Source organism: Borostomias antarcticus (assembly GCF_949987555.1).
Source record: "Borostomias antarcticus genome assembly, chromosome: 8".
NCBI lineage: Eukaryota > Metazoa > Chordata > Actinopteri > Stomiiformes > Stomiidae > Borostomias > Borostomias antarcticus.
Window position 1 is genome coordinate 19,156,279 of NC_140241.1, and position 13,584 is coordinate 19,169,862.

Genomic DNA, 13,584 nt, shown 5'->3' on the forward strand with positions numbered 1-13,584 from the left:
CTGCAGCCTTGCCATGTCTGAGGTGGGGTTAGGGGCGGGGTTAGGGTTAGTCTGGGTGGGGGTTTAGGGTTAGTCTGGGGGGTTAAGGGTTAGTCTGGGGGGGGTTAGGGTTAGACTGGGGGTGTTAGAGTTAGTCTGGGGGGGGTAGGGTTAGTCTGGGGGTGTTAGGGTTAGTCTGGGGGGGTTAGGGTTAGTCTGGGGGTGTTGGGGTTAGTCTGGGGGGGTTAGGGTTAGTCTGGGGGGGTTAGGGTTAGTCTGGGGGTGGGCCTTGCATGTGTGCAGTGTGTTGACTGTATAGTGGATGAGGCACGGTCTACCACGCATGTAAACACAGGTGCTGAATCCACTCTAAACCCTTAATCCAATCAGCTGAAACGCATGGTCACTACATGTGCTGTGAGATCCAGGAGACCCAGGAGGAGGAGGAGGAGGGAGGGGGAGGAGGAAGAAGGTAGAGGGGGAGGTGAGAAGTCCCAGGAGGAGGAGGGGGGGGGGGGGGGAGACGTCCCTGGAGGAGGGGGGAGGGAGAAGAGTCCCAGGAGGAGGAGGGAGGGAGGAGAGATGTCCCAGGAGGAGGAGGGGGGGGGGGAGTCCCAGGAGGAGGCAAGTACATTGGCTTTTCCTACGTTAAATGCAATTATTGTAAGTAATTTAGTGTATTGTGTCAGGGCTAATGTAATATTGTAATGTAATGTAAAAGGATACATTCGTTGAAGTCACAAATATGCCACATCACTGCAAACTGCCTGTAGCAGGCGACAGTCCCACTGCGTCTTCCCCTCTACTTATAGGGACCACGGCTGAGCATGTCTCTCCTGAGGACTGACAGAGTTAACGGTGATCTCTCTATCTGTCTGAGGGAACATGGAGTAACTGTGTTACGTAACGCGTGATCCTCGCTGCAGCTCAGCGCAGCCAGCAGATCAAGTCTGCGCCACACGGACCCTAACCCTAACGCCATGTTTCTACCCCTGAACTCTGTTGTCATTCTCTAGAAAATGGACGTTCATATAATTAGAAAACCTTTATTCTGGTAAACCTTTATTCTGGTAAACCTGCCTATTTCAGGCCTACTTGCTGCCTTGCTACATGTCAAGAAGCGTTGGATAGGCCTATTTATTAGCTAAGCATTAATGTTAGCTAGTGCTAGCTACAGCTAGCGTTAACTGGATAGCTGACCCCAACGTCACCTCTTCCAGTTGAGTCCTATCATCTAGGCTATAAGCATGTTGAGATTGTCCGATGTAGCCCATTTGCTGTGTAGCTGTTCTCCAAACTTCATGAGTTGGACTGAGACTAAAGAGATACATAAGGGCAGCTGCCCCCACATGCATGAACATGCATGCGTAGGTTGCAGTACGATCCCATTACCATGACCTGTTAGCCATTAAACTGGCAATCTGAGGGACTGTGACACCTAAATAAAGATCAGGGATTAGATTAGGTGGGATTAGAGTACATGACACCAGCTTGATCCCTGAACTGATTGGAGGGAGGAGGAGAGAGAGAGAGACCAGCAGGTAAGAGTAGAACACTGCTCGTTGTGACTCAGCTGACGGAGGAGATGCTCTCTGGGTTCTGGCCAGGGTCGGATCCAGACGGACACCAGACAGAGACAGACGGCAGACTAGCAGCATAGTGGCACCACAGATACAAACACACTTTCAGATCAATCGGAGCGTCCAGATGGAGTCATATCGGTGTGTCCACTGGAGGCTGAGGAGCTTTGCAGGAATCTCCAGCTGGATCTATAGAAGCAGTTGCCTGGATTTGTTTTAATCATGTCTTCTGGAGCCTATCCTGCTCCGCAGAGATATTATGGGAGGAAAGCAGAGCTACACTTCATTGGTGAGTAATGCAAAAACTACATCAGATTTAGGCCTATTCTGCTCATAATCATCCTGCCTCTCAAGAGAAACATACCTGTACATTGTTTTGCTGACTCTATTGCTACATCATTGGGTATAAGATCGTATCATTATTCTGTTTGACTGGTGTTATGATGTGTACCTTTCCCAGTCTACAGTCATGACATCGTCCCCAGGCGACCAGTAGAAAATGACAGGAGCGAATTACCAGGCGCCCGCTGTGAGGGTCCTTCGCCCGAGCCTGTCGGACAGCTCTGTGGGCGGGGCCAAGGAGGAGGAGGAGGGCGGGGCCTACTCTGGCCCCACCCCCCTGGAGAGGCTCACGGCAGCCATGTGCAAAGATGAGAAAACCATCAAGGAGCTGATCGTGGGCCGTAGGGTGGGCTTCTACAAAATCCACGGCGAGATCGGCCAGGGGACCTTCTCCCGGGTCAAACGGGCCTCCCACGCCCTCACCAAAGGTAGGGGACTGCGCTGATCACGCTGAATGTGTTCATGATTGGTCAGTGGGACTGCTCCACTACACAATTCCTCAGCACAGCCTCTGAATACGAGGTACAGGAAACATGCACTAATAGAACGGAGAAAGCACTCGGACAAAACCACCCTACTAGATCAGACTACATTTTATTTCTATAGCACCTTTCACAGGCCAGGGTCACAAAGTGCTTTACAATGTAATAAAAGCCATAAAAATATACTACAACAACAACAAAACAAACGGATGACATATAAACATAGAGCCAGGTACAACAGATGACATATAAACATAGAGCTAGTTAAAAGCCTGTCTGAGCAGGTGAGTCTTTAGCTGCCTTTTTAAGGTGTCAACAGAGACCACAGTTCTTAAGTCCAGTGGAAGAGCGTTCCACAGCTTGGGGGCCACTGCTCCAAAGACTCGATCAAATAAATATAACACAAGACTCTACCTCCCCCCACCCCCCCCCCCTCCCTCCCTCCCTCCCTCCCTAGACACGGTGGCCATCAAGGTCCTGGATAAGACCAGGCTGGACATCCAGGCCCAGAGACTGCTCTACAGGGAGATATCCATCATGGAGAGCCTGCAGCACCCCAACGTGGTGCGCCTGTACGAGGTCCTGGAGACCCCCAGCCGTCTCTTCCTGGTGCTGGAGTACGCAGGGGGGGGCGACCTGCACCAGCGCATCTGCAGCCAGGGCAAGCTGTCGGACCAGGAGAGCAAGCTCACCTTCGCTCAAACGCTGTTCGCCATCAGACACATGGTGGGTGTTGATCTGGTCGGGTCAGCTGACGTGTGTATAGTAGGCTTGCAAATTTCAAGGAATTTCATTAATCAATAACTGTTAACCTTAACGAACGATAGTCGATTAATTGATAAGAACGTCCCACGCTGGACTGCGCTTTGCTCGCTTCATTTTTGTGTCGTCTTCCGCTGTGTCGTTGAAATTTCCCGACATCCCAATTAGCCTTCGCTACATGGCGTGGCGCCCTCATGTGCAGTCAGACCCTAAATCATGATTACATTTCACGCAACTCCCGTTGAAAACGTTCTGTTCCATTAACAAGCAATTAATCTTACTCGAGTAAATTCTTATCAGCAATTAATCGATAGTCGTTTAACTATTAACATCCCTAGTGTATAGCAACAACATGCTCAGTGTGCTCAATAACATGCTTTACTGTTTTATGTAGTTCATGATTGTATGTCTGTTGATGCAAGTTTATGCACTTTCCAAAAAAACAAGATTACTGGCGTGACTGCTTAATCACCATTCAACTATATCATTATTTTTACATTAAAACTAAATAAATGAGAGTCTTTATGACTATGAAGGAAAGCGTAGCCAGAGAATCTATATCTTGATTAATGAATAGACCATCAGGTTCCTCTGTTTACACAGCATCAGAATAACATCATCCACCGGGACCTGAAAGCCGAGAACGTTCTGTTCACCAGCAGCGGCTGCGTGAAGGTGGCCGACTTCGGCTTCAGCGCCAGCGTCCCCAACCCCAGCAGCCCCCTGGACACCTTCTGTGGCTCCCCTCCCTACGCTGCCCCGGAGCTGTTCAAGGACGAGCGCTACCTGGGCCCCCCGGTGGACGTGTGGGCCATGGGCGTCCTGCTGTTCTTCATGGTGACGGGGTCCATGCCCTTCCGGGGGGAGACGGTGGGGAAGCTCCGCCGCTGCGTCCTGGAGGGGGTCTTCTCCGTCCCCCCCTGGGTGCCCGACCCGTGCGCGCGCCTGATCCGGGGCGTCCTGAGACCGCCGCCGGCCGAGCGCTACGCCGTGGACCAGATGCTGGGCTGTGATTGGCTGCTGCCGGTGGATACGCCGTGGTCAGTGGCGCCGCCCGTTCAGCCCAGCCCCCTGCGCCTCCTGGGGGAGTCTGGGGAGCTGGAGGAGGAGGAGGAGGAAGTCAGGGCTACCCTGGAGGAGCTGGGGGTCACCATGGAGCACATAAGGTCCAACAGGGCAAAGACCAGCCGCAGCCCCGTCACCGGCCTGTACCGCATCCTGCTGCACTCAGCCCAGAGGAGCCGGGGCTCCGAGACCGTGCCCGCCGTCAGGGGCGTGGTCCGGGACCCCAGGAGGGAGGGGCTCCGGGCCTACCGCGGACTCCGACACATCTCCAAGTTCTGCGTCCTGTCGTGAGAGTATGTCGTCACAAACCTGCGTGCTTCCATTGTTCCATCAACATTCAGAGGGCTCTATCTGATTTGAAATACCAACAATAACACTTTTAGCTGGAGGAGTTTTATAATAGTTGTTCTTCTTTGAGCTCAAAGGTGTGTTTAAGTGCCTCATGAAGAGGTGTGTGGGAAGAGTTGTCTGTCTTGTTTTTATTCTCAGAATCAGCAGAATAGAACCCTCATGCTGGTTGGCTGGAGCATGAGCGCAAGTAATTCGTTCCTTCACAACTTTTTTGTTTCTGTTACCAATGCTGTACCTGTGATATATTCCTGTGACTTTTCTACTCTTAGAGTTTTACAAATGTTTTGCACAGTGTCATCGAATTGTACACATCCCTTATGGGAGTGAAAATATTGCTGAGAGCATAAAATATTAGAATTAAAGTGCTGTGAACATTGGCTCTGTGCATGATTGTATGTGTGAAGCGTATATGCAGCCACGGGCTGATTTAACACGCATGCTATCCATGGAAAGTGTTTACAAAAGTTTCCCCACTGCCGGCCAGACCCCATGGATACAATAGGCCGCAGCAGCTGGCAGAGCACCAGATGATAGCCAGCCCTCTCTCCAAACCCCCAGACCGGCCCCCCTACCCTCTGGCACACAAACTATAGGCCTGTCCTCCCCTCCCCCTGCAGAAAGCGGCAGATGGCGCAGCGTGGCTAGGGAGACATCTGCCCGTCGGACAATAGCGTCTCTGTGCGGACCGCTGGATTTGACAGCAGAGCGCGCGCTCCTATTGTGTCCCCGCTATAGACATGCAGATGACCGCGGAGAAGAGGGAGGGACCGGGTTTTTTTCTCCTGCAGGGACAACAGCGAGCAGATGACAGACTTTAGCGCCTGCTATGCAAATTTCCTGGAGTTTCAACTTGTGTTCGTTTCATGACTCCCTCTTTCGCTTATCAAAACAATGCTTTGTGGCCGTAATAGGCACAGGCTACTTGACATAAATATGTGTATAAGCAGTGAAAACACATGAGACAAGCCATCAATTTAATTTGTTTTATTAAGTTGTTAGTTTTCTCTCAATTGACATTTCCAGTGAAACATTTAGAGAATCATGAATTAGTTTGTGACTTTTTTTTTTCTTTTTTTTACATTTTCTTATCTTTTAACTTTTTTTACATACAGGTAGGCTAGCCCGTATTCAGTGTTCAGCTCACATCAGAACAGTTCTTGTTAACATAATCAGACGTTCTAAAGTTAAACCTTTAGAGCATTAATAAGTTAATTATTTTTTCTTTTCTTTTTAATACGCTATTAATTTTGTCATTATTAAATTTCTAAAGTGAAACCTTTAGAGAATTAAGACAAATCTGGAAAGTGGGAAATATTTGGCTGATTGCAACGGGTGTTGTGTTGCTCAGCAAGAAGACATTTTAAAAAGTCCCTTTTTAAGAACGCTTCTTTCTCGGCACCGCTTCTTCTCCTGCTGCGCGTGCTTCAACGTGCGACGTTTGCTCTGTTGACAACAGGATGCAGAACTCGCTTCTCCTTTCTCTCCAAACCTCATCCACACAAAGAATGAGGGTCGTGTTGTCGCTCTCGTGGCATACCTGACCTCATTCACATAAAGAATGAGAGTCATCTTGGCATGGACGGGACGAGAGACGACGGGTCGCGGGGGCCCCTGGGCCGGCCACGCGCTGCCTGGAGCCGAATCCTCCTCAGGAGTGTCCAGGGATGAGAAACAGGCTCATCCTGTAGAGTAGGATGAGTATTTCCTTGTAGAATAGGTTCACAGCATCTCAGAAGAGAAGAGTAAAGTTGTGGCTCAGCGCTCAGGGAGGGTGATCTCAGGGACCCAGTCGTTTAGACTGCGGCTCTCCTCACAGAACAGGTGCAGCTTCGCCAGAGCCGGGTCCTCCCAAGCACCATCAGCTGGGTTCTGTTCACACACAAGAGGGAAAGGAACATTAGTCACGTGGAAACCAACGGCTTTCTATGATATCGCACTGTTAAGTCACATGTTTTGATGCAGTAGACTTGTTGGGGTTGTGATACATACCGTGATCAGGACGCAGTGAGCATCTTCAAGCTGGCCGGCCTTGTCACCAACAATCTCAGCCAGGCGCTGGCTGTCGCTCACTCTGACGATACTGATGTCGTTGTCGAAGCAGAAGGACTGGATGAGGGTGAAGTGGATCTGGAGAGCGATGTCACACTCAAACTCCTCATCAGTGGCCAAGACGCAGAAAGACACACTGTCCGGGTCACTGCAAAGAAAAATAAAAGCGCAATAAGTACATGTCCAATTGCCTTCAAACCGGGTCAGAGATAGAACCTTAGTATAGTCCTATAGTAACATTTGAGAAACTTGTACTTACACATTCATAACTTTAGCAGACTCGTAGACACCAACGGTTAGGCAGTCGTTTTCTTTAGCGGATAGCAGAACTTCCTCCAGGGCTTTGCCGGTGCTCTGGACACGCTCGGCGGACTTCTGGATAACAACCTCCTCAAGAGTCATGATGATGCAGGATATTCCACAAGGGATTTTAGCAGGTTGTTGAGAGAGAGAGTAGTCGGAGAGTAAATCCGAATAGCAGTGACAATACAGTGACTGTGCTGAGAATTTATACTCTGGAGCGAGTGGCACCCATGAATGCGCAGCGCTCTGATTGGCTGACCTGAATGGAGCATTGGTATGCTAATGTTTTTGTTACACTCCTGGCTCGTGGCAGATTGATGGGGGTCATAAAGATACTTGTCTGTGCCAAGCGTGCTCCCCAAAATAAAACAATTATTAAAATAATTTCGGTTTGATCAAATGTGTTTCGATAGATGTTTGGACGATTCTTCCTTTCCAAACGAAGCAAATAACTTTCACGCATGCTTTACGCACAGCTATATTGCATTTTAAAATTTAGTAAGGCCTTTTGAAATAGTGAATGTCTTGCAGGACAAGTAGCCTAGAGTATAGAATTTTTCTGGATGGTTGGTCATATGGACCCATAATAAAGACATAGAACAGATGAAGCCCATTTGAACTAAATTAACTCAGAGCCATAAAGCATCACCATCGTATGACCAATCAATGAGATGCTCACAAGTATTAATTTTAGGTGAAAGTGTGTATCCAAATAATACGGAGAGAGTAAACCGGCAGAAGGTGTCCCATCCCCCCGCTTGGAGAGAGCAGGTGGAGGATGACCATCTGTAGAGCCGGGCTAGAAACGGACCCTATTGTGCGCGTGCAGAAGTCCCTATTGTCAATGTCTCCATACAAATGCAAATGAACAGCGCGTGCCAGGACGCTGTGCGTGCCGCTCAATCTGCAATGCTGGCCGTGTTGATCACGTGGTCACCATCAGCTGTCCGAGGTCCCTGCATGATTTTATTTATTTACTTCTACAGCATGGTTCAATACAGTTTATGCTGAGTTTCAATCATGCTGATACTCAATCAAGTTATTCTATGTTTGGGAGATTTCCAAAAGTTGCAGGCTACATTACATACATTACAGTCTATTCGAGGGTATAGGCTGTTATATTGGCATTATATTAACTCATGATGCCTTATATAGCCTAACTATCAACCATAACAAAGTTAACCCAAGAAGGGTTAACGTCCATCTACTTTCGTGACCTTATTTGCCGATGTTGGTGCAGTTTGTGTTTTGTTTTTTACTAACTGGTGATATTCTGCTGCACATAGACAGCCTAGTCGGGGCCTGCTGCTGCTGCGTCATTTCAGAGGCTGGATATAACAGGTTGGCGGTGATTGATTCAACACCATTGTTCCGTGGATAGCGGAGCGGCAGATGGAGAACTGTCGCTATGAGGACACCCCCTCTGGCCCTTCCGACCCGGACCCGGGGCGCGCCGCTCCATTGTCCACGAGTCTTTACATTCGCTGGACGAAAAAGTCTGTTGTCTGAGTTTTGATCCAATTTAAATGTGAATGAAGCAAGCGTATGGTCGAAACTCATGACTAAGAACGCGATACAAACGGACAGTCTTATCTCTAAAAGAGGCCACGCGTACGAGCTGCAGCCCAAGATGGAATCATTTAGACGTGTTTGCGGTATAAACACACACGATAATAATTGGAAAGTTGTTGTTGTATCATACAACATTCCTTGGTTACAAAACAAGTAGGCAACTTAAGTGGTGGTATAGTTTGAGCCTATTTGTTGGCGTATCATCAGGCCATCACAGTGGTGCATAGTTTAGCAATGTAGGCTATGTGGCCCATCTCACAGATGAGATAAATTTGCATGCTATCGTGCTGCAAAGTTTACAAACATTACCAGATAATGTCCCTTGAATCAAAGTTTGATTCAGCTGATTCAACTCAAAGATTGGACTATTTTCAACCCTAGCATGGCAACAGGGCAGGCGCGTGCAAGACGATATCTACGTATTGTTCTTGGAACACATCTGTCGGACAGGGGCCCCTCCCAGCAGCGCGTGACAGGTGTTCTGAAACTCACCCTCGTGGTTGAAAAGCTGGACACTGAGCCAGGGCCTAAGCTTCTTTGTGCAAATGCAAATTAGCCAAAGCTCACTTTTACTTAAACTTTCTTAATAATTGGCACCATGCAGCTATCCATGGTAGAATTTTTTAACCTTGTTGGTTGGCTATGCCTAAGTATAGCCTATGGAATTATGATTGAGTAAAATTCAACTTTAACTAATTTTGAATAGCTATTGTTTAATAGTTTTTTTTTAATGTCAAGCACAAATTAATTGGACTAACGGATAGCCTGTTCCAAAAATAAGTCAAATTCGTCAACAACTCAACCGCTATAGAATTCATTGATCACAGCCCTAGAGTTTCAGAAATGCATGAAAACAATGTCACATTCAGATAGCCAACTACATCTGCGCTATAAAGTTGCAGCTCCAGCGGGCATTGCGCACTGCAGGTGCCGGCGTTATCGCGTAGCAGAAGTTTTTTGTTGACCCCTCACCTTCCCCCAAGGACAGATGGGATCTTGTTCCTATGGAGAGAGAGAGCGAGAGAGATAGAGAGAGAGGGGGGGGGGGGGGGGGGGTGGCATGTCCAGATGCCACGCGCCTGAACTCAGGCCTTGTTTTATATGCAAAACAACGGCGCGTGCCACATATGATGCAAATACAAACGTTGGCATATAGTTGGTTGTATGTGTATGTGTATATGAATGCATACAAGAACTTTCGAGGTAAGGTTTAAGTAACAAACTCGATTTAGTTATGCGAAATATAGCCTTCTTACCACATTTGAGGTCTACCATAATGCTAATTACACACAGTCTACCCTCTGCCTGTAAATCTGAGTTTTGGTGACACTTGGAGAGTTTACAGTTTGTATATTTGCAAGAAATAATACTTTTGTTGGGAGTAGTTTACAGTAGGCTAGCCTATAGGCAATGGGCTAGACTAAATGTAGAGACAGGCTAACTAATTCCAACTCCAGATCAACTTTTCCGACACGAGTGTGGGCTTTGTGTTTGGATTCATTCTTCCAGCAGGTTCAGGGTATCGGATAAAGGCCAAAGAGTTTCACATTTGATCCATTGAATCGAAGCTGCCCTATCCATTCTGCAGACGGTCTCGCTATAGGCACGCGCCTGCGAGGGGGGTCGCTTGGGCATTGTCTCCAAACAGCCAATCACAGAGCGCGCGTGTGCCAGGACCCGCAGTATAAATAGAGGCCGTTTCTCAGTAACACCACTAACACTCTTCTCTTGGATCTTTATCAACATCCCAAACTGAGCTCTTGGATTCTGAACTAGCCTCAAGATGCAGACTGCTGGAAAATCTCTGAAGGAAGCTCTCAGCTCTGCCCAGACTGAGGGTCGCCTTACTGTTGGTGTCTATGAGAGTGCCAAAATAATGAATGAGTAAGTATTTCATTTATTTGAATTGTGCCTTGTACTCAATTTTTCTTATTTTGTTACAATTCTCTAGTACTATCTAAGATCAGTGACTAATGACAGTTTATCTTCTCTGTTTCCACAGTGACCCGGACAGTGTGTCTTTCTGCGTCTTGGCCACTGATGAGGAGTTTGAGTGTGACATCGCTCTCCAGATCCACTTCACCCTCATCCAGTCCTTCTGCTTCGACAACGACATCAGTATCGTCAGAGTGAGCGACAGCCAGCGCCTGGCTGAGATTGTTGGTGACAAGGCCGGCCAGCTTGAAGATGCTCACTGCGTCCTGATCACGGTATGTATCACAACCCCAACAAGTCTACTGCATCAAAACATGTGACTTAACAGTGCGATATCATAGAAAGCCGTTGGTTTCCACGTGACTAATGTTCCTTTCCCTCTTGTGTGTGAACAGAACCCAGCTGATGGTGCTTGGGAGGACCCGGCTCTGGCGAAGCTGCACCTGTTCTGTGAGGAGAGCCGCAGTCTAAACGACTGGGTCCCTGAGATCACCCTCCCTGAGCGCTGAGCCACAACTTCACTCTTCTCTTCTGAGATGCTGTGAACCTATTCTACAAGGAAATACTCATCCTACTCTACAGGATGAGCCTGTTTCTCATCCCTGGACACTCCTGAGGAGGATTCGGCTCCAGGCAGCGCGTGGCCGGCCCAGGGGCCCCCGCGACCCGTCGTCTCTCGTCCCGTCCATGCCAAGATGACTCTCATTCTTTATGTGAATGAGGTCAGGTATGCCACGAGAGCGACAACACGACCCTCATTCTTTGTGTGGATGAGGTTTGGAGAGAAAGGAGAAGCGAGTTCTGCATCCTGTTGTCAACAGAGCAAACGTCGCACGTTGAAGCACGCGCAGCAGGAGAAGAAGCGGTGCCGAGAAAGAAGCGTTCTTAAAAAGGGACTTTTTAAAATGTCTTCTTGCTGAGCAACACAACACCCGTTGCAATCAGCCAAATATTTCCCACTTTCCAGATTTGTCTTAATTCTCTAAAGGTTTCACTTTAGATAATTTGATTATGGCAAAATGTTTAAAAAAAAGAAAAAAATAAATGAAAAAATAAGGAGATTACTATTCTCTAAAGGTTTAACTTTAGACATTTTGCAAAACAAATGGCAAAACAGAAAAAGACAAAAAAAGAATGTACTATTTTGTGAAGTTACTGTTTATAAAGAAACACAACAAGAAAAAAGAAAGGAAATAGATGAACTTTCTTTTCACAGTTGACTGCACTTAAGAAATATTTATGTCAAAAAAAGTTGAATGAATTGAATTGTTACTCTACAAAAGGTTTTGTATAGCAAAATAATAAATAAAAAGTTGAAATTAGATATTGCATTCAGAGTATTATTGTTCAAGGAAAGTCTGGGAGCCATTCTGAACTCATCAGCCCTTCCAGCAGTTCTCTGACCACCTTCCTTCTCTCCATCCAGCCAGCGTGGCCGTTCAGACACTCTCCACTCCCAACACAGAGAGAACATGTACTGTAGACCTTGGTGAACTGTTTATGAACATGGTTCACTTTCCACGTTGTCTGTTAACTGCATTATGCAGCAGTATAAGAGGGGTACAGGGTACTATAGTTCACCAGGCCAGTGAAGGGACCTCATTCTGACCACACTGTACACTCGACTGCATGATGTCACCAAGTGCATGGAGGAGCACGTCCAGCTGAGTGGGTTGTGTGTGTGAGTGGGTTGTGTGTGTGAGTGGGTTGTGTGTGTGAGTGGGTTGTGTGTGTGAGTGGGTTGTGTGTGTGAGTGGTAGTTGAGGGTTGTGTGTGTGAGTGGGTTGTGTGTGTGAGTGGGTTGTGTGTGTGAGTGGGTTCTGTGTGTGAGTGGGTTGTGTGTGTGAATGGTAGTTGAGGGTTGTGTGTGGTAGTTGAGGGTTGTGTGTGTGAGTGGTAGTTGAGGGTTGTGAGTGGTAGTTGAGGGTTGTGTGTGGTAGTTGAGGGTTGTGTGTGTGAGTGGTAGTTGAGGGTTGTGTGTGGTAGTTGAGGGTTGTGTGTGTGAGTGGTAGTTGAGGGTTGTGTGTGTGAGTGGTAGTTGAGGGTTGTGTGTGTGAGTGGTAGTTGAGGGTTGTGTGTGTGAGTGGTAGTTGAGGGTTGTGAGTGGTAGTTGAGGGTTGTGTGTGTGAGTGGTAGTTGAGGGTTGTGAGTGGTAGTTGAGGGTTGTGTGTGTGAGTGGTAGTTGAGGGAGGTGTTCTGGAGGATAGCAGTTCCCTCAGTGAGCTCTGAGCTGTTTCAGGTCCTCCTGGTCTTCTGATGGTAAAGCCTCCTGCTTGAGGGCTGAGAGACTCACAGCACGTCTCTAACAGAGACTCACAGCACGTCTCTAACAGTGACTCACATCACGTCTCTAACAGGACGCTTTATTTGAAGGGGTGCATAAGACTGACATGACACTGTCATGACACTAAGGGGTGTGCATTAGAATGACATGACACTTTTTGGTGCATGAGTCCACACATGCATGCACACACTAACATATTTCCATATCATAAGATTCCTTCATGTGTCATGTCATGATTATGACAGTGTCATGTCAGTCTTATTCACATCCCTTCAGATAAAGTGTTTCTCAGAAAGCTTAGTGATTCGCACCCTTCTTGTGAGTGATTTCTCCAAACACGATGTCGAGCTAAACAAGATCAACAAATAGTTTGATGGTGCTCTTGTGCTCCTGGCACACGCCGTTTGTGAAAAGCCGTCCTTCATTTGAAATTCAGAACTTTGTGTCTTTTGTGCTCTTAGAATCTAACTCCAGAGTCACTATGAGCCAGCGTGCTGCATGTCAGTCCTGAGGCATTGTGGGTGATGTAGCAGTCAACAGCTGCCCAATCCCACATGCCCCATCTGTGACCCCCTACCTCACCCCACACACACACACACACACACACACGCATGCACACACACACACACAAACACACACACACACACACGCATGCACACACACACGCACACAGACACGCCACAGTCCTTTCCCCTCTTAACAGCACTCCTATGCCAAACACCGCCCCTGACCCGCCCCCCAGACTGGGGTGTTTAATTAGCGCCTCATCGCCGGGCGGGTCAGCGTGCAGCTGGTCTCATGGTTCCCTGTCAGACAGCGCGCGCCTGCAGACCACAAACCCGCTTGAACCCCTCAGAAAACACTACAACCGCCAACCCCC

The 13,584-nt window shown here is 47.9% G+C and overlaps 3 protein-coding genes across 4 annotated transcripts; 2 read left to right on the forward strand and 1 right to left on the reverse strand.

Moving 5' to 3' along the window:
* Positions 1 to 622: 622 nt before the first annotated feature.
* On the forward strand, positions 623 to 4,938 carry nim1kb (NIM1 serine/threonine protein kinase). 2 transcript variants are annotated; one of them, XM_084441591.1, is made up of 4 exons: positions 623 to 1,848; positions 2,020 to 2,329; positions 2,841 to 3,109; positions 3,731 to 4,938. In XM_084441591.1, exons 2-4 carry the CDS (start codon positions 2,059 to 2,061, stop codon positions 4,499 to 4,501), a joined length of 1,311 nt encoding a protein of 436 aa, XP_084297717.1. In that variant the 5' UTR covers positions 623 to 1,848; positions 2,020 to 2,058; the 3' UTR covers positions 4,502 to 4,938. The 2 variants fall into 2 exon arrangements, with proteins under 2 accessions (XP_084297717.1, XP_084297718.1); XM_084441592.1 differs by having other exon boundaries at positions 3,749 to 4,938.
* Positions 4,939 to 6,316: 1,378 nt separating this feature from the next.
* LOC311312008 (growth arrest and DNA damage-inducible protein GADD45 gamma-like) lies at positions 6,317 to 7,012 on the reverse strand (the record flags this gene model as incomplete). Its single annotated transcript, XM_084441846.1, has 3 exons — positions 6,317 to 6,430; positions 6,551 to 6,758; positions 6,870 to 7,012. 3 exons carry the CDS (start codon positions 7,010 to 7,012, stop codon positions 6,317 to 6,319), a joined length of 465 nt encoding a protein of 154 aa, XP_084297972.1.
* A 3,256-nt stretch (positions 7,013 to 10,268) lies between these two features.
* LOC311312319 (growth arrest and DNA damage-inducible protein GADD45 gamma-like) lies at positions 10,269 to 10,929 on the forward strand (the record flags this gene model as incomplete). The annotated part of the gene is made up of 3 exons (XM_084442245.1): positions 10,269 to 10,369; positions 10,488 to 10,695; positions 10,816 to 10,929. 3 exons carry the CDS (start codon positions 10,269 to 10,271, stop codon positions 10,927 to 10,929), a joined length of 423 nt encoding a protein of 140 aa, XP_084298371.1.
* Between the last annotated feature and the right edge of the window lie 2,655 nt (positions 10,930 to 13,584).